Source organism: Tenrec ecaudatus, chromosome 4 (assembly GCF_050624435.1).
Source record: "Tenrec ecaudatus isolate mTenEca1 chromosome 4, mTenEca1.hap1, whole genome shotgun sequence".
Lineage (NCBI taxonomy): Eukaryota > Metazoa > Chordata > Mammalia > Afrosoricida > Tenrecidae > Tenrec > Tenrec ecaudatus.
This window is the reverse complement of record NC_134533.1, coordinates 16,249,260-16,269,525: the sequence shown is the minus strand read 5'-3', so window position 1 is coordinate 16,269,525 and position 20,266 is coordinate 16,249,260. Positions and strand designations below refer to the sequence as shown.

The window sequence follows — 20,266 nt, the reverse complement described above, 5'->3', positions numbered from 1 at the left end:
GCATGGGTCTCTATATGGCTCCTCCAGCTCCAAGTCTATGGCTGCCATCAGCATAGCTCCATGTAGTTTGTCAAAAGGATTGTCTCACAGGGAGTAAATATGGGTCCTGCCTCCAGCAAGATATTTATTTCAGTGCCTCCAATGAGGTCATCAAGCTGCGACCTGATTGACAAGTTAACTCCATCCCTGTACTCTTAATAATCTCAAGTTGACAATATGATATGTAACTACCAAAGGTGGTAAACATAAAATCATAAAAGCACAAAGACAAAAATACAAATAATGTATAAGAAGGAAAGACACCCCCCCCACCACCACCACCACAGCCTTCCTGATTTGAAACAATTATGAATCCACTTGTTCTCTTCAAACTACTGCTTCTTGGGCTATGTACATGTTCCATATAAGCACAATAAAGAGTCCTGGGATGTCCATTCTTTGTAATGTTATTCACACCTGGTTATTGTACACACAGTGAAGTACCTTTTCATGTTGTTGCTAGGTCACATGAAGTTGCTTACAACTCATAGAAACCCATGTTCAACAGAAGGAAACACTGTACAGCTCTGTGCCATATTCACAATTGTTCTTAGGTGGAGCCCATTTTTGCGGCTATTGTGCCAATCCATCTCATCGAGGGACTTCTTCTTTTCATTGCCCCTCCACCTTTGCATGAGAAGCCATGGTGGCATAGTGCTTATGTGTTGGGTTGTGATCCACCAGGTCTCCAGTTCAAAGCCAACAACTGCTCAGATGGAGAAAGATGGGGCTTTCTACTCCAAGAAAGAGTTACAGTCTTGAAAATTCACATAGGCAGTTCTACCCTGTCCTAATAGGTCATTGTGAGTCAGCAATGATTCTATGACAATGAGTTTGGGTTTTTTGTTTTCCATATTTGTATAGTTAATAAAATACAAGTAAATGTCTTTCTAGTTTTCTCTGCTTTCAGCCAATGCCCATCTGAAGTCAACACTGATATCCATCATTTCATGTTTTTTTCTGAACCTAGTTTCAATTTTTGGTAGCTCTTTGTCTATGTACACTTTTTTGTGGATGGGCACAAATGTGGATCTCTTCCAGTTGACTGGCCAGGTAGCTGTCTTCCAATAGTGCTGCCAGTGCTGCATTAGTCTATTGAAATAAATCAATGGGTGTGCCATCAATTCCTAGAACCTAGTGTTTTGCTAACGCCTAAAGTACCAATTGGAATTTTCCATTCAATGCTTGATCATAAATGTCCTCTTGAAATGGTTAAATGTCAATCAGTCCTTTTTGTTGCAGTGACTCTGTGCATTTCTTCTATTTTATTTTGATACTTCCTTCATATTCCAATATTTTATCCAAAGATTCCTTCAATATTGCAACTAAAAACTTAGATGTTTTCCTTCAGTGCTTTCAACTTTTCACAATCTTTTCTGACATCCACTTTAGTCTCTTCTTTCTTTCTTGTCTTTTTAATGACCATTTTCCCTCTTCAAGTATGATGTTATTGATGTCATCACGCAACTCATTAGGTCATTGTTGTTCAATGCAATCAAATCGATTTTTGATATGGTATGTAAATTCAAGTGTGATACACTCAAAATCTTATTTTGTTTCTCATGAACTTGACACTATTTTCTTCACCTTAAACATAAACTTTTCAGGCAGACAAAACAGCAAGTATAAAGATCTTTAGGAAAGAGAATGGCCAGAGGTATCCAGATACAACGGTAAAATTCTTGTGGGCGTAATGGTGTAAATAAGTAAGGGAATAATAAAGCATCTTTATCATCTGAAACACCTTCATCAATTGGAAGTATTAAAGTTTGTGAGTTGTATTGTACAGCTCTGTGAGTTTTAGCAAATGTGTAGAGTTATGTGTACACCACCCTAGTTACACATTAACTGGGTTAATGTTTTCTTAGCAAGTGCTGAACTCTAAACTCTTTTACATCTGTATGATTCTACCTTTCCCAGAAGACCACATGAATAGCATTACAGATAGCACATAGTCTTATGGTTTGACTTATTTCACCTATCAAAATTCATTGTAAATTATCTATGCTGTTTTATGAATTTTTAGTTCAGATAGTTTAAAAGTTATTAAGTATTATTTTATTTATGAAAACATCAAAATGTAACTATTCACTTTTGGAATTAAATCTGATTATTTCTAGTCTGGTTCTCTTAGCAAAACTGCAACAAACATTTGCAGACCTTAGTCAATATTTAAGAGCACAAATTTTGGGTCAGGTAAGTCAAAATACCAGTTTGTGGAAAATTAATATAATATAGTCCAATGTGACTGAAACCTTGTTGATCTCAACTATGAATGATACTATTTATTCATTATCTTGGCTGGATTTGTGAATTCAAACTCACAGTTCACAATTGACTTTCTTTTTACAGGTATCAAAGTAAGCCTTTTTTTCAAATACAATTTTAGTGAGGAATAAAATTCATGTACAAACAATGGAACACATTTAACTACTTTAGTTATTTGAGGCAAGGATGAGATATTTTAAATGTTTTTCAATAATTCTGAATGAAGGTTGGTATTCATGTTAAACTTTCTTCAGTGGGGAGTAGACCAAGGCATACGTAAGAAATAGGTTGTTTTCCAGAAGATGGGCAGGGGTAGCATAGATGATGGGATAGGTGGTAGGTAATGTATTCTTGTTCACTATTTGCTAAGGTCTAATTGAAGATAAAAAAGTGAAGTGTCTCTTTATGATACAGATTACCTTCTCTTCTGAATACAACTTGAATTTCTGACAGCTCCCTATGGATGTTCTGCTTCAACTGTTTTTGAATTTTACTTGTAGGTAGTGATAATACGTTGGGCTGCTAACCACAAGTTCTGCAGTTCTAAACTACCAGTTGCTCTGCCAGAAAAAGCAGGTCTGCTACCTCCATAAAGAGTGACAGGATCAGAAACCCAGCAAGGTAGATCTACCCTGTCCCATAGGGTCTCAATGAGTCTGAATCAACTTGATGGCAGTGAGTTTGGTTTTTGGATGGTGTTAATAGTATTATCGGATAATTTCTGCATTGCGTTGGGTTATCTTCTTTAGAATGGACAGAAATAAGGACACAGTTAGTTGGCCAGGTAGTTGTTTTCCAAATTTCTTGACTTAGACTAGCGAGTGCCAGCAGTGTTGCATCAGGGGTTTGAAACATTTCATGATTATTCCATCAAGCCTAATTTTCGACTGGTGATCAGTGCAGCTTGGACTTCTTCCTTCAATGGCATCGATTCCTAATCACATGCTGCCTCTTGAAATTGTTGAATATTGACCAATTCTTCTCAATAAAGAACCTGTCTCCTTTACTTCTAGTCTATTTTTAAGCTTCCTGCAAATTCATTTTTATATGAAATGTAGGATCTTTAGGGCACACTTTTAATTTTGTGTAGAACAATCTTTTTCAATTAGAAGCCGTGTCATTTTTAAGACTAGTTGAAATGGTAACTTTCTCAGGAAATATTATGACTAACCAATATAAAGTGATTTTCACCTAACTTTTACATGATTATCTGTAATCATTATATGCACAAGGCATATAAGTTATATACATATAGTTCTTATGTGTAGATGTATAATTTCTATATATATATAATTTCTATAAGTACACACTTTCAACATATAGAGATATATAGCTTCTATCTATAGATATGTGTTTTTATATTTATATATATATGTCTATGGAGAGAGAAAGAAGGAGCACCGGGGGTACGCCCCCTGGGAAGGCTCTCTCTGGTCACAGTGAATTTTTTCGTAAAAGTTATTTCCTTCCAACCTCATTTTTGTCGATTTAAGAGAACAGCTTGTGGCTGTGAAATTTTATTTCCTTCTCAGGAAAAATGTCACAGAAATGGTTGTGATGTTGAACACAGCTTGCAAGGTCAGTGCTATGGGGAAAACTGTAGTGTAAGAGTGGTCTCCTCATTTCAAAAAAGATGAACTTTGGATTGATGACGACAATCATTCTGGACATCTTTCAACTTCCTAAATGGACGAAATGTTGGCAAAATTCATGCACTTGGGCATAAAGACTGAGAATGGACCATTGATGAGATGGGAAGTTGCCTGGATTATCTTGGAGCTTGGTTCAGTGAATTTTAAAGGAAGATTTGGGAATGAGAAGGGTGGCTGTGAAATTTGTGCCTTGGGTTCTGACTGACCAAGATCAAGAGCACTGATTGGAACCATGCCATGCTTTGGAAGAACAGCTCCGAAGCCACCCAGACATTTTTTCCAAGGTCATTACTGGTGATAGACATAGTGCTATTCTTACGATGCTGAAAGCAAACATCAATCAAGCCAGTGGAAGATGCCATAGTTACCTCGCCCATAAAAAGTTTGTCAAGTGAAACCAAACATCAAGACAATGTTTTTTTGTTTGTTTGATTTGTTTTTTAATGTGAGGTGGATACTGCATTTTGGAGTTCATTCCACCAGGTCAGCCTTTTAATTAAGCTTTCTATTTAGAGGTTCTGAAAAGTGTGTAACAGTGTGCAACAAAAAGCCCTGATTTGTGGCAGACAGAGGGCTGGTTTCGTTATCATGACAATACACCTGCTCATGCAGTCATCTCAGTGCATCCGTTTTTGGCAAAAAAGATCATGCCTCTCTTGCTCAATGCACCTTACTCACCATACCTCACTCCTTGTGACTTATTTTTGTTTCTACGAATGATGAGGGACATTACAAGGACAACAATTTTATGACATAGAAGAGGTGACGAAAAAAATGAGGGAAGTGCTGTCAGCCATCCCATCAGATGAATTTGAAAAATGTTTTCAACAATGGAATCACAGATGTTACAAATGCATTAAATTGAATGGAGAATACTTTGAAGGTGATAATATTTTTTTGTAAAACATTTTAAAATAATAATATATTAGTCCGGGTTGACTAGGAAAACAAATTCATAGTCACATATATGTGTATGAGAGAGAGTTTTATATCAAAGAGCAATTGTACATTAAGAAAACATCCCAGCCCAATCCATATCAAGTCCATATATCTGATATTAGCCCATATTTCTGATACTAATCTATAAATTCTTCTTCAGACACAAAACATTCAATGATGCAGAATGCAGGAAGATCACAGGCCAGTGCGTGGAAAGTCTTGTGGATCTGGTGGGAGTGTAAGCATCTCAGTGCTGGAGTAAGTCTCCACAAGGTTCCTCCAGCTCCAGAGCTCTAGAATAGCTCCATGTGTCTTGTCATCAGGAATATGAAGAAGAGAGTGTGTCTCCTGCCTCCTGGGAGGAAGATAGGAGATCCCAGAATCCTCAGGAGAAGGCCATACCCACCAAGAGGCCTCTTTCTCATTGTCTATTACCTGATTCAGAGGCCAGACTCCACCCCTTTGAAAGTTGATGGGATATTATATAACCACCACAATAGCTTTGAAAAAATTCTGCTTTTTGGGGGGTGGGTGGGTGGTGACGCCCTTATGTGTGTGTATCACTTTGTTTTATATAACTCCCAAGTGTGTTTACTTCTTTAGTTTCTGTCTTCCCCATTAGATTAAGCATCATAAGTGCATTAAGTATGTTTGTTTTACATGGGTTTCTGCACTTTGGGCTTCCTATTGCAAAAAGACATTGAAATCAATAAATAGTGCATGATGGATATTTATTCTCACTGGTACACACATTTGGGTGTATTTAAAAGAAGCAATAATTCTTGAGGCTCACTTAGCTTGATTATTGACAGTCAATAGTATTCCACAATATTTATGTCAAATTGTTTCCATGAAGGTCATGCTGTAGGTTGATTTGTGCATAATCAACCATAAATTGTTCAAGTATTTTAAACACATCCATGATGTTCATTAACAATAAAAGTGGAGCCCCCCCCCCTAAGATGATGAAATCACATGTCTCCTTGTCACGTGTAGCCCTCATGGGAGATTTGTTTCCTGGGAATTCTTATAACAGCGTAACTACCTCTTGGTTTTAAGTCTTTATCCTTTTAAATTCCCACAGGTATCCAATTAGCCTCATAAAATATACAAATAAAGGCTGCTTTGGCAATTGCTTCATTTCTCTGATTGTTGATAGCTGTGTATAACGGTGAACTTCCTTCAATCTGAGACATTACTAAAGCCTTGCATCAATGTGTAGGTGAAACTATTCCAAATAATACTGATGCTGATTGCGATTATGACTATAAACTTTTATTTTTCAGTAGCTTGTGGGGGCTACTTTTAGATTGTTTCCATATTGTGATCTTGAGACCAGGAGAAGTTAACTCCTCTGTGGAAAATGAACAACAGATTCAAGAGTAGAAATCATGCTAGCTGATCCCAGAACCAATACGTGCTCTCTTCTGTCCCTGCTGCTAGAGAACTTTAAACATGACGACCATTCAAAGAAAAGAACTTCCAAAAAAGCTTATGGACAGAATTTCTTATCTGAGACATACTCATATGTGAAGATGCTGGATTTTTAGTTTACATTGCTCAGGCCACAAGGTAAGCCTTTCGGTGAACTATACAGTGTATGCAAATTTTCCAGGATAAAGATAACCAGGAGAATATGCCAAGGGAGCCACCTGCCTGGAGCTACGTAAGACTTTAGACTTAAACACTTCAATATATATTGCATCTGTTTCATATAGCCAAATGTGACATATAATAATCATGGTGGATCTCCTATTAAACCATATATTTTTTATTATGACTTAAAGGAAAGAGATACAAGGATGCATTGAATTCTTCTTTTGTGGTGTATGAGTCTGTATGCCTCTGAAAAGGTGATGTAAATGACCATAATCTTGGCTTTATATTCCAAGAAATGTGATCATATTAATTCTGTTGGTTATTTCCAAGTTTTCTGAGAGAATCAAGTAGGAAATCAATACAAAAAGACCTTGCAACTCAAATGCCCATATTAATTTATTTTTAAAGAAATGAAAAGGAACAAAAGAGGGGGAAATATGCTTTAAAATAAACTATAAAATGCACTGAATTGTTATGGGTAAAAATTACACAGGAATTGAAAGAGGAATTAGATCTCAACTCCAGGCATGAGTATCACTAAAGACAAATTTCATGTTAGACTTGCATTAAAATGTTTTAACATGGTACAGTGATATTATATAGTGTTAATGAGATCATTTTACCATTTCATAGGTGGAAGCAAGAGGAATAATCTTGCTCATTGGAATGGAGCCTAAAGGTGTTCATCATTTTATATCTTTGTCTTGGTCCATAAGTATAAGAAGGTCAGAGAATATGTCTTCTGTATCAGTAGGCTTGAAATTAGTATACAATACCTAGAACATCACAGAGATTTACTTACTACTTGCATAGAGAATGAATGAAAGAAGGATGGATGAGTTAACAGCATCCACAACTTTATTTTATGCCTTGTTTAATGTTACTAAGAATGCATCTCCCCTCCTTTTATTTTTCAAGATTTCTATTGTAAAGTAGGTGAAATTTTATATTCCAGATCATCTACTAATCTTAAACACACATTCAGCATTGTGTGTTCACAGCATGCACCACAGTGTAAATTACTCATCAAATGCGCCAATATTTTTTAAAAATTTTTTTAGACTTCTTAAGATTCTTGTATTCTTTCATGCTATCCTTTGGCCATCTTTAACTGCCAATTGAAGATTCATCGAGATGCATATAACCATACTCTTTTTAAAGCATTAAAACTATTTTCAGTAGTTTTATATAATGAATAACAATAATAAAGCCTGCTAGGTGGGAATGTCAGAGACTGCTTGTTTTCTCTCTCTCTCTTTTGTTAATCCTTCCCCAACTCATTGATTTCTTTTCTCCCCGTTGGGGACCACGGTCTTCAGTTTCACCCAAATGAGCTCCTCTCAACAGTGTATCCCATTGTTTCATTTCCCTCTCTTACTTGGAAATCTCCAAGTCTGCTTACTTTGGTCTAAAAATGTCTTTATCTTATGTTTACCTCTTATGACAGTGGTCTTCTATAATAGTTGTCCTTTTGTGATTGGCTAATTTCACTCAGCAATAATTTCCTTTTTATTCAGGAACTTTTGAAGAAAATTTATACTGGGTAGGCTGTAAGTATTTATGAACACCACTTTTTGTCATTCAGTAGAGATTCAAAAAGGTAGATTGGCTGCTTAAATCAAACAAACTATTGATTATATTTGATACCCCTATATGTGTTTTTCAGTTATACACATTAAAATCTGATAGATTTAATGAGTCATTCCATTAATCAGTCAATGCAAGTTTCCTTGTTTGCAGCATTGAGCTAGATAGTTTAGGTTATATAATTTGTAAAAGCTTGAGAAAATATCTCCTAGTAATAAATGGCCCAGCGTTGTATTCAGAGTGAAGTGGATACAAGCTATAGCTTTGTCACTTTCTTCATCATCACCAGTTTAACGTTACGTAACAGTACATAAAGTTGCGTAGCACTAAATAAGTTCAGTGTTCTTACCTATCATAGGAGATCGAAAAGGTATCTCCTATGATATTTGAGAATTAATGGAGTCAAAATAGCACAGACTTTTCCAGGTAGAAGTCATGTGCCATCTAGAGAGCAAAGAATAATGAGATAATTATTATGTTATGTTCATTAGCTTAAGGTGATTACATTGGAAGGCACATAACTTGTTTGTTTTGTTTTTCACACTAGAAAGAATTGAGATGAACTTCGAAGGCTTCAGATATGGATGCAAACGTCAAAAGTTGGAAATAAGATTCAAATGGTGCCGAATTTGAATAATTCCTATCTATGGCATGAATTCAACAAGTATTTTGATGAGAAGTGAAGAGAGCACTCTGAAACTGTGCTGGATGAGCGACCTCAACGTTACCAATAGCTGAAGTGAAGTTCTGATGCTGCTCTCAATACCCTCACGTACTTTTCTAATTCTACGCTCACATTAAGACCACACCGTTGCTATTGTTGGGAGCCACCAGGTTGATTCCAACCCATAGTGACCATACATGATATGGTAGAATGGTCCCACGTGGTTTTCTTAACTGTAATCTTTAAAGAGGTGGAATTTGAGAGCTTTCTTCTATGAAGTAGTTGAGTGTGTTTAAACTATCACTATTTCAGAAAGCAGTCATATGCTGAGGGCTCCTTTAAGGTCTGGATGAGTTGGCATTTCATTCAATGATATTGCATTTTTTATATTTCTTTTGCTTTGTTGGTATCTCTACCTTTAACTATCCATATTGAGCTTTAAAAGAACATATTCATAGCATTTATCCACTCACATCCCATATATTTTCTTGTTAATTTTATGTTTGTCTCCTTTGAAACTTTCATCTTACAAAAATGTTGTTTTTCCCCTTTTTATTTCCACATTACTTACCATATTCTTTTCCATTATAATCAGATAATAAAACAGAGTCAACTGCGTGGCTAGGTCTTCAAATTCTAGATTCCAAACAATTCCTACAATAAGAATGAATATTTTAAAAACTTGTAAGCTTCCAAATGATATTTCAAAGATTTAAATAGATACAGCTTTCACAAGTCATTTTGGAAGGTGAATAAAATTGGAAAAATGAGTGGAGATTCCGCAGTAGACTTTTATTTTAGAGACTATACACAACAGAATACACAATTTAAGAATTTCTACATATGTAATTCGGTGATATTGATTACATTCTTCAAGTTATGCAATCATTCTTATCCTCTTTTCTGAGTTTTGTCTCTCCCATTTATATAAAGTTGATATTCCCTAAGTTTCTATCTAAACTTTTAGATGTTTTTGTTTATTTGATTCCATATAGATATATCTTTAGAAAGCACAATGCTCAAGGCAGACCGTCTTTACTAGTTAAGATAAGCTATTGTTTGGTTTCCAAATTTCAAAGGTTTAAATGGCAATTGTTTGAGGGTTTTTATCAAGTATTGTGACTCCTGAAGGGTTAAATTCTGGTCTACCTGGTTGCCCCTTTGATAAAAATTCTTCTGTGAAGTATTTGATCAAAATATTTAGTAATGGTAGCTGAACACTATCTAAATATTTTTGTCTCATAGAAAGTAGTTTGTGCTGTATTTAATATTTAGGTCAAATTGTATTTCACACGCTTGTCTTTAAAGCCAAAGATGTATTTGAACAGTGAAATTACATGAGCTTGGAGTTTTCTCTAAGTATCATTTCATCTTCAGCAAAAACTGAATAACAGGTAGTTTCAAATTGTTAATTTTCAAAAGGGCCAGAAATATCAGTTAATGTGTAATAAGTAAGGAGCCCTGATTGTGTAATGGGTTATGCATTTGATTGTTAAGCACAAGGCAACTATTTATGTTCAGCAGCTGCTCTGCAAGAGAAAGATGGCTTTTCAGTTCCCATAAAGACTTGCGGTTTCAGAAACTCACAGCAGAAGTTTAGCTCTATCTTAGAGGATCGCTATGAGTCATTATCAAATGACTGGGAGTGAGTTTGGTGCAATAAATAGCTTCAAATGTTCTGAAATGCAAAATGGGTCTGTCGGAGTTCAAACTCCTTTATTAAAATTAAAATGGTTCAGTCTTGTTATAAGTAGTAAAATTCCTGCTACTCATGGAAACTATTAAAAGAAAAGTTCCAATTTTTCTTATAAAGAATACTGGAGTCAATCTCACCTTAGCATAATTTGAAGAAGAAATTACATCTCCAAAATATTTCAGAAAATTTCTGTGAATTCTTGTATTTTCCACATTCTTGGGTTTCACTCAGCCCTTCAGTCTAGGTGCCTTTTCAATGTTCTTTTATATTTCTACCTTTTCCAAGCTTTGTTCTGGCTTTTCAGTGTCCAACTTGCAGTTCCTTGTATATATGGTGCACAGCCTCCCAGACCATAAAAAAAAAATCCTTTTGCCATCTAATTGATTCTAACACATAGTGACCTGGTAGGACAGAGCAGAACTGCCCATTTAGGTTCCCAAGCTTTTACATTTGTTAAAGGCTGCAGAGTGACTGATGGGTTTGAACCACCGATTGTATGATGGACAGCTCAATGTATAACCAACTACCCACCATCATGGGTCTACATACAGCTTCCCTTGGAAAGCCCTTAATTCCTAATACTTTTTCAGATATTTCTTACCGTTTTGGCTTTATTGTGTAATTTGCACATCAGAATTATCCTCATATTTAAAACTAGGATGATAAAGTAATAAATTAGCATAACCTAAAAGCTGAAAATATAGTGGAATACCATATCTAAGAAACTAGAGTTAATACCATCTATACAACACAATTTTCTGAATTAGAGCCCAAATAGCTCCAGAAACAGACTTACAAAGCAAGACATCAAGGAAAAAAATGGTCTTGTTGGGCTGTGTAATAAATCGATAGGAAAATGTATGGCTAAGCAATGTTATGCTGAATCAAGACCATTGAGTCCATAAATGGTGAGACTGGAATTTGGATATAAATGACCTATGCTTTAAACTATTACTTTACAGATATTTTAATGCTTTTTCATGAATTCAACTGTTATCACTGTAGGTCTGTTGGTGTTTTTGGGTAAACACTGGAATGCTAACCCTTAAGGTTGGCAGCTCCAACTTCCAGCTACTTGCAAGAGGACTCAAAATGCATGGCTTGTCACTGAGTCAATTCCAACTCAGTGATCTGATTGGACCAAATAGAACTGCCTTTGTTGGTTTCCAATATGGAAGCTATTCACTGGAGCAGAAAGTTGAATCTTTCTCCCTTGGATTGGTTGGTCATTTCATATAGATGACCATATGTTTGGGAGCCCAATGTGTAACCACCACACCAGCCTGGCTCTTTGTTTGCAGGATACAGATGGCACCGTGTGCTTTTGTATGATATATAGCCAGGAAAAACCTATATCAGGTCATTCCGAGTCAGAATCAACTCTATGGCAGTTGGTTGGGTTTGAAGTTCGTTTTTACACATTCTGGGTATTCAATACAATGATATCATCCAAGATAAAAACATATTTTATTTAATTGATTTTCATTGTCATGTAAAATGGTTCTTGACAATGAAAATAACAGAAAATTCTGAGTAGAAGCCCAAAAAATGACTTTCACACGTGCTTAATTGAGTTCATCTATTTTGGTGAATTACAATACTTTTTTCAATGTTAGAAAGTCTGACTTGAGATACTGTCCAATTCTAGTCAGTAGCTAATCTTGTGATCTAGCAAAACCTGTTTTCTTCTCAATATTTTATTTTTAGAAGTCCTATAGTTGGAGCATCCTATCATTCCATAAATAATTAAAAGTAGAGCATTGTTTAGGACCACGTTACATCTAGAGAATCCCGGAAGCAATGAAGGAGATGCTATACTTAGAGGCAGATATCTGATTGATAACAACAGTGTTCTATCCTCTGTCATTCTGACACCTTTTTCCTTGCTACAGGACAGCCACAAAATTCTCACATGTCCCCAATGGAGAACAATTCAGAGGTGACTGAGTTCATTCTTGTGGGATTGACCAATAATCCCACACTGCGGATTCTGCTCTTTGTAACGTTTTTCCTCATCTACCTCATCAGTCTAGTTGGAAACTTGGGAATGATCCTGCTGATCGTGTTGGACTCCCGTCTCCACACTCCCATGTACTTCTTCCTCAGCAACCTCTCTCTGACAGACTTTGGTTACTCCTCAGCTGTCACTCCCAAGGTAATGGCAGGACTTCTCACAGGAGACAACATCATCTCTTTTCATGACTGTGCCACTCAGCTGTTCTTTTTTGGAGTTTTTGCCATTGCAGAAAGTAACCTCTTGGTTGTAATGGCTTATGATCGCTACGCAGCTGTGTGTGAACCTCTCCATTACACCACCACCATGACAACAAATGTGTGTGCTGCTCTGAGTATAGGGTCCTATGTGATTGCTTTCTTGGATGCTTCCATCCACACTGGGAACATTTTCAGGCTCTCCTTTTGTCGGTCCAATGTGATTGACCACTTTTTCTGTGATGCTCCTTCGCTTTTGCCCCTCTCATGCTCTGACAGATACATCACGGAGCTAGTTATTTTTCTTTTAGTAGGTTTCAATACCGTCTTTTCTCTGATGGTCATATTGACTTCTTATATATTAGTATTTGCTACGATCCTGAGGATGCGCTCATCTGAAGGCCGCCAGAAGGCCTTTTCCACCTGTGCGTCCCACCTCACTGCTGTCTCCATCCTCTATGGGATAATCACCTTCGTGTACCTGCAGCCCAGCTCCAGTCACTCCATGGGCACAGACAAAATAGCATCTGTGTTCAATGCCATCATCATCCCCATGCTGAACCCTCTAATCTACAGTTTGAGGAATAAAGATGTCAAAAGTGCCTTTTTAAATGTTGCTGGAAAGGCAAAATCATCCATAAAACTCATATTTTAATTATAGTGAATCTAATTATATAAATTCAAATGTTGGGTTTGAGAAGCTCAGCTATGCATGTTACTATGAAAAGTAACTTCCTAATTCATAAATTTCATAAAATTCATAAATACTCTTCATAATTCATAAATCTCCCGATTCTTGAAACAACTTCCCCATTCCATCTACAAAGTGAACTTTTTGAAAATATGAGATTTTAATAGTGATGTTCTTGTTGGAATGTGTCTTTGGATGAGTTCTGACTCACGATGATCCTATGTACAACAGAAGGAAACACCTCCTGGTCCTGCATCCTGGTCCTGACAATTGTTCTTATACTTGAGCCCCTTGTTTCAATTCAGCCTCTGTGTCAATCCGTCTTGTTGAGGGCCTTTCTCTTTCCCTGGACCCTCTACTTTACCAAACCTGATATGCTTCGCAGGGACTGGTCTCTCCTCACAACATATCCATAATTCATGAGATGAGGTCTCACCATTCTTTACTCTAAGTAACGTTTGGGCTGTACTTCTTCCAAGGTAGATTTGCTTGTTCTTTTAGCAGGCCACAGTACTTTCAGTATTTTTTCCAGCACCATAATTCAAATGTATAGATTCTACTTTGATCTTACCAATTCAAAATCCCACTTTCACATGGATATGGAGCAATTAAAATACTATGGTTTGGGTCTGGGTCACCTTAGCCTTCAAAGTAGCATTCTTGCTTTTCAACACTTTCAACACAAGACGTCTTGTGCAGCAGTTTTACCCAAATGAAATGTGTCATTGGATCTCTTGACTGCTGCTCCCATGAGAATTGATGGCAGACCCAAGAAAACTGAAATCCTTGATGACTTCAACCTTTTCTCCATTTATCACAATGTTACCCATTTGTACAATAAATAGTAATAGCTATGAAAAAAATTCACCCGTAAATGTGGAATTTATATTTTAAAAATCTTCATTTATTGAGCATCAGTACTCTGTTTATGTAATCATTTAACTCCTGCCATACACAAACATTTACACTTGCAGGCATATATGACATTTTCACATGCCTGTGACAAACCCATGACATCCTCCAACCAGTGGATAGAGAAATGTGTTTTAAACATTGATATGAGTCTATGTATATTCTAAAATTTCAATCACTATTGCAGTGTGATAATACCTTATTAAATATAGATGAACTTAATATAAATATTTAAGATGGTGTTAAAATTGCTATCCAGAAAAGAAAGAGCATATTACTGTTGATTCTTAAATTTCCTTCCTTCCTGATTCCATTTTTTTTCTGAAATGGTAATTATTATTTTGAGTATTAACCAATGTCCAACATTTTATTCACAATTTTGCTATTTATGTCTATACATTTTAACAAAATATTTAGCTTTTAGCATTCTGGTAACCTTTGTTAAAAGGAATGACGAGATATGTATTGGTCACAGCAAAAGTCTTACTTTAAGGCAATTTACAGCAATAAAAGCACATGTCAAAAAAGAACCAAGAGCTAAAAATTAACACATTAAGCCAACATTTGTCTAGATTAGAGCAAAATTAACAAAACAAACTTTCAATCAGCAGAAGAAATGGAATTGTAAAGATAAAGAGCAGAAATAAGTGAATCAGAAAATAGGAAAATAATGGAAAGGATAAATAAAATGAGAAGCTGGTTCTCTGAGAGGGTTTACGAAATTGACAAACCATTAGCAATTTTAAAGAAGATGCACATATCATGGCTATGAAATGGATGGGGCCAATACAGAACCTACTGAAATAAAAGAAATAAGAATACAATATTTTACAGGACCATACTCCAACAAATCTGAAAACCATGAAGAAATGGGGAAAATTTTAGAAACACGTTACTTACCTAAGTAAACACAGTGTGATGTAGAAAACCACAACAGACCATAAAGAACCACATAACTTGGTGGGGGTGGGGGTGGAGGAGCTGATATCAAGGACTCAAATAGAAAGAAAATGTTTAGAAAATGATGATGGCAACATATGTACAAATATGCTTGAAATAATTGGTGGATGGAATGCTATAAGAGCCCCCAATAAAGTGATTTTTAAAAAGAACCACATGATCATAAAAAATGAAGGCATAAAAGGAATTTGATAAAATCCAATACCCATTCCTGGTTAAAAAAACAAAACATAGCAGAACTATAGAAGGAAAATCCGTGTTGTGAATGGGATCACATAGGATGCCATTTTTTATCACTCTTATTCAATATTGTGCTGGTAGTTGTAGCCAGACCAATTAGACAACAATAAGAAATCAAAGGCATCTAAATTGGAGAGGCTATGATTCTAAACTTGCAGGTGATATGATTCTAAACTTAGAAACTCTCAAAGACTTGACAGAAAAATGGATGGAAATAATTGAATCAGCAACTTTGAAGAGCATATGATCAACATACAAAAATCAGTTGGAAACATGCTAACAGTCCAAAACTCTGATTATAATAGAATGTATAAATAAACTGTAGTATATTCACACAATGGATGATTATGCATCAATAAGAAACAATGATAAGTCTCTTCAACATCATAATACATTCTCAAACTAAAGAACACTATGCTTAGTCAATCATACAGAGGTAAATATTTAATAACACCAGTGATGACTACGTGGAGGCCAACGGTGGGAACAGAAAGATGGGGAGAATAAACTACTGAGGTAGGAAGAAGGAAGACTGAGGTTAAAAAGAGAGGGAGAGAACAACATTAATGGAAGGATTAGTGGGATCTTTTTGCTGATTTCAGTTGTTTAGATGGGCTGTGTAACTGCATGCAGTGTCATCCTTGTAAAAGCAAAACAACCGACAAATGGGCTTTGCGTCTCCACTCTGCACCCCCCCCCCCTTCATTCACTATGGTAAGATTTTTATGTTCTGATGATGCCTTATACCTGATCCCTTTGACACATCGTGATCGCACAGGCTAGTGCTTCTTCCATGTGGGCTTTGTTGCTTCTGAGCTAGATGGCCGCTTGTTTACCTTCAAGCCTTTAAGACCCAAGATGCTATATCTTTTGATAGCCAGGCACCATCAGCTTTCTTCACCACATTTGCTTGTTCACCCGCTTTGTCTTCAACGGTTGTGTCGGGAGGGTGAGCTTCAAAGAATGCCAATTTAATAGATGAACGTGTTCTTGCATTGAGAGAGCACTTGAGTAGAGGCCCAATGTCCTTCCGCCACCTTAATACTAAACCTATTAATATAGGCACATAGATCTCTTTCCCCATCCTCATATATATATATATTTGCATATGTACATGTCTTTGTCTAGACCTCTATAAATGCCCTTTGTCTCCCAGCTCTTTCCTCTAATTCCCCTTGACTTTCCTCCTATCTCACTATCATGCTCCGTCCCCACCTGGGTTTCAGCCATATCTCTTCGTTACATTACCCTTGATCATGTCCTACCAGGCCTCCCACACCCACCTCACCACCCATTTGGATCACTTGTTGTTCCCTTGTCCTTGGGTTTGTTAACACCACTACCCCCCCACCCCCCACCTCCACCTATCCCATGTCCCCCCAGAACTATTGGTCCTGTTGTTTTCTCCTCCAGATTATTCATCCAGCCTACTTATTTAGACAGGTCTGAGGAGTGATAATATGCACAAAAACAAGAAAGAGAAAAACTAAGCAACAATATACAACAAAACAACAACAAAACAATGACAAACAACACAACAAGAAAGAAAAGCTTGTAGTTAGTTCAAGGACTATTTGTTGGCCTTTAGGAGCATTTTCCAGTCCAGTCTGTTGGGGCACCATGCCCTGGACCCAAAGTCCACCTTCAGCATTCCCTGGGGGACCTTGCTGTTCCATTCCCTTGCTGTTCTGCTGCATTCTCCCAGTGCTTTTCCTCGGTTGTCGTGGGATCAGGTTGGGTGCAATTTCCACACTGTGTCTCCGGTGCTGTCCCCCACAGGGTGATGGGTCAGTGAGGGACATCATATCTTATAGTGGGGCTGGCCATGTGGTCCCCTTGCAGAAGGGTCCAGGGGAGGAGATGAGTCAGTCAGGGTGCAATGTAGTACCGACGAAGAATACAGCTTTCCTCTAGTTCCTAAATGCTTCTTCTTACCACCCCCCTCCCCACTATCATGATCCCAATTCTACCTTGCAAGTCTGGAGAGAGCAGAGGATGTACACTGGTGCAGATAGGAGCTGGAGGCACAGGGAATCCAGGGCAGATGATACCTTCAGGACAAGGGGTATGAGTGGCGATACTGGGAGGGTAGAGGGAGAGTGGGTTGGAAAGAGGGAACCGGTTACAAGGATCAACATGTGACCTCCTCCCTGGGGGACAGACAACAGAAAAGGGGGTGAAGGGAGACATCTGACAGGGCAAGATATGACAAAATAATAATTTATAAATTATCAAGGGCTCATAAGGGAGAGAGGAGCGGGGAGGCAGGGCGCAAAAAAGAAAACCTGATGTAAAGGGCTTAAGTGGAGAGCAAATGCTTTGAAAAAGATGAGGGCAATGAATGTACAGATGTGCTTTACACAACTGATGTATGCATGGATTGTGATAAGAGTTGCACGAGCCCCTAATAAAACGTTTTAAAAAATAACATTGGAAACTTGAAAATCTAAAAAAAAGCGAAACAACCAGCAAAATTCTGCCAGACTCCTTACCCCTCAGCTCTTAATAGTGTTCTTTGTGGCTAAACAAAAAAAATAGAAGAAGAAAATTAAAACTGAAATGGAGTTGGAGTCTTTAGTGACATACAAGTTGATTTCAAACTTATGAGACAAAATCAACTGGATTTCTGTGGATTGATGAAGAAATTTCTGAAAAGGTTAGCAAGGAAATCAGACTACTTACAGTAGTAATCCCAAATATTAAAATTTTTAAATAAATCTAACCAGTTGAACAAAAGACTTGTACAAAGGCAATTACAAAACACTATTATAGTAAAACTAAAGAGATCTACATAAATGGAGGGACATACTATGTATATAAATAGGAAGACTTAATATTATGAAAATATTAATACTATCCAAAGTTATCAATAAATATAATACAATTTCAAACTGGATCCCAGAAGCATTCTTTAAAGAGTTAGAAAAACTATCAACTTTATGTGTAAAGGAAAGAGGTCCATGTAAAACAATACATCCTGAAAGAAAAACAAAGTACGAGGTCTGTCTTTCACTTCTTTATTTCAAAACCTGTTACAAGGTCATAGTGGTCAAAACAGCTTAGTAATGTACAACAAAAGATACATAGACTAATAAAAGAGATAGAGACCCTAGACATAAATCCATCCAGGCACAGATCACTAATTATTGAGAAGATGCCCAAACACATTAAAATAAGGGTGAGAAATAATGTCTTCAACAAATAATACTGGCAAAATTGGATTTCCACTTGCAGAAGAATAAAACAGAATTCATACTTCCTTCTATATATAGAAATGTGCTGGAGATGGATTAAGGACCTACAAGTAAACACAGAACTGTAAAACTCATCAATGAAAAAGTAGAGATAAACATAACAAAAATAAACACAGCACAAACAAAATAGAAGACACAGACCATATCAACATGAATTTTTGGGTAGTGCAGAGTGGAGACCCAAGGCCATCTGTAGACAATTGAACATCCACTTACAGAAGAGTCACTAGAAGGAGACCAGCCAGTCTGGGTGTAGTATAGCACCAATGAAACATACAACTTTCCTCTAGTTCTTTAATGTGTCCTTCCCCCACTATCACGACCTCAGTTCTACCTTGTAAAAATAAGTAAACCTTGTATGAGCCCCTAATAACATGTAAAAAAATAAGTAGACCAGAGCATGTACACTGGTACAGATAAGAACTCACAACACAGGATATTCAGGACAGATAAATCCCTTAGGACCAATAATGAAAGTAGGGATACCAAGAGGGTAAGGGTAAGGTGGTGTAGAAAGGAGGAACCGATCACAATGATCTACATATAACCCCTTCCTGGGGGATGAATAGCAGAAAAGTGGGTGGAGGGAGACAGCGGTCAGTGTAAGACATGAAAACATTTTTTATAAATTTTCAATGGTTCATGAGACAGGGAGGGGGAAGGGGAAAATGAGCTGATATCAAGAAAGAAAATGTTTGAAAATGATGCTGATTGCGGCACAGTTCACAATTGCTAAGCGTTGGAAACAACTCATATGTCTATAAACAGACCAATGGATTAAAATCCTGTGGTACATACATACAATGGAGTACTACACATCCCTAAAATCCAGTGATGAACACATGATGCACATTGGCACATGGGAAGAACTGGAGGAAATTGTGCTAAGTGAAGTAAGCCAAGCACAAAAGGACAAGTACAACACGAGTTCACTGAGGTAAGCTTAAAAGTGCAAGAGGCACAGGGAAAATGCTACTGTCTACAAACATTCCTGGGGTGAGGTCCAGTTAGTATGGCAAAGGCCAGAACAAATCTGGGAATACATACAGTAGCCAACTAAAGGGGGGCGGGGATACATGGGTAGCGGGGGCACAGGGCATTAACCCACCCAAGGGGAGGGTATTGTTTATATCTCCCCAAAAAGAGGGATCAAACTTTAAAACAGTGCTCCCAGATGTGAATGCAACATGAAGCGGGGAACCAAATACAGAGGTCTGGGGGCTGGCGCCAATCCGAACTAGGTAGAAAGCCACCCCCCTCCCCACATAAGCATTCACTTCAGAAGATAGCATTGAAGCTACAGCTTAGGGAGAGGGACAAGTCTGATCAGAGTATACAAGAGCAAATGAAGGTAGGAAGACAGAGTGGAACACACCCTGCCTCAACAAGTTCTGAGGACGATACTCCTGTTCAGTGCAGCCAAAGCACAGAGAGAACCATAGGGCCGGCCCCACTATAAAACACAATGTCCCTCACTGACCCATAACACCACAGGGGACAACACTGGAGATACAGTGGGGGAATTGTGCCAAATGTGAACCCACCACACTGAGG

The 20,266-nt window shown here is 37.3% G+C and overlaps 1 protein-coding gene across 1 annotated transcript; it reads left to right on the top strand.

The window, feature by feature from the left end:
- Positions 1-12,356: 12,356 nt before the first annotated feature.
- On the top strand, positions 12,357-13,310 carry LOC142446335 (olfactory receptor 5B12-like). The gene has a single exon (XM_075548096.1). It carries the CDS (start codon positions 12,357-12,359, stop codon positions 13,308-13,310), a length of 954 nt encoding a protein of 317 aa, XP_075404211.1.
- Positions 13,311-20,266: the final 6,956 nt, after the last annotated feature.

Bases quoted from the DNA above. Each gene is read 5' to 3' on its own strand.
- LOC142446335 (XM_075548096.1), top strand. From the start codon at position 12,357: ATGTCCCCAATGGAGAACAATTCAGAGGTGACTGAGTTCATTCTTGTG.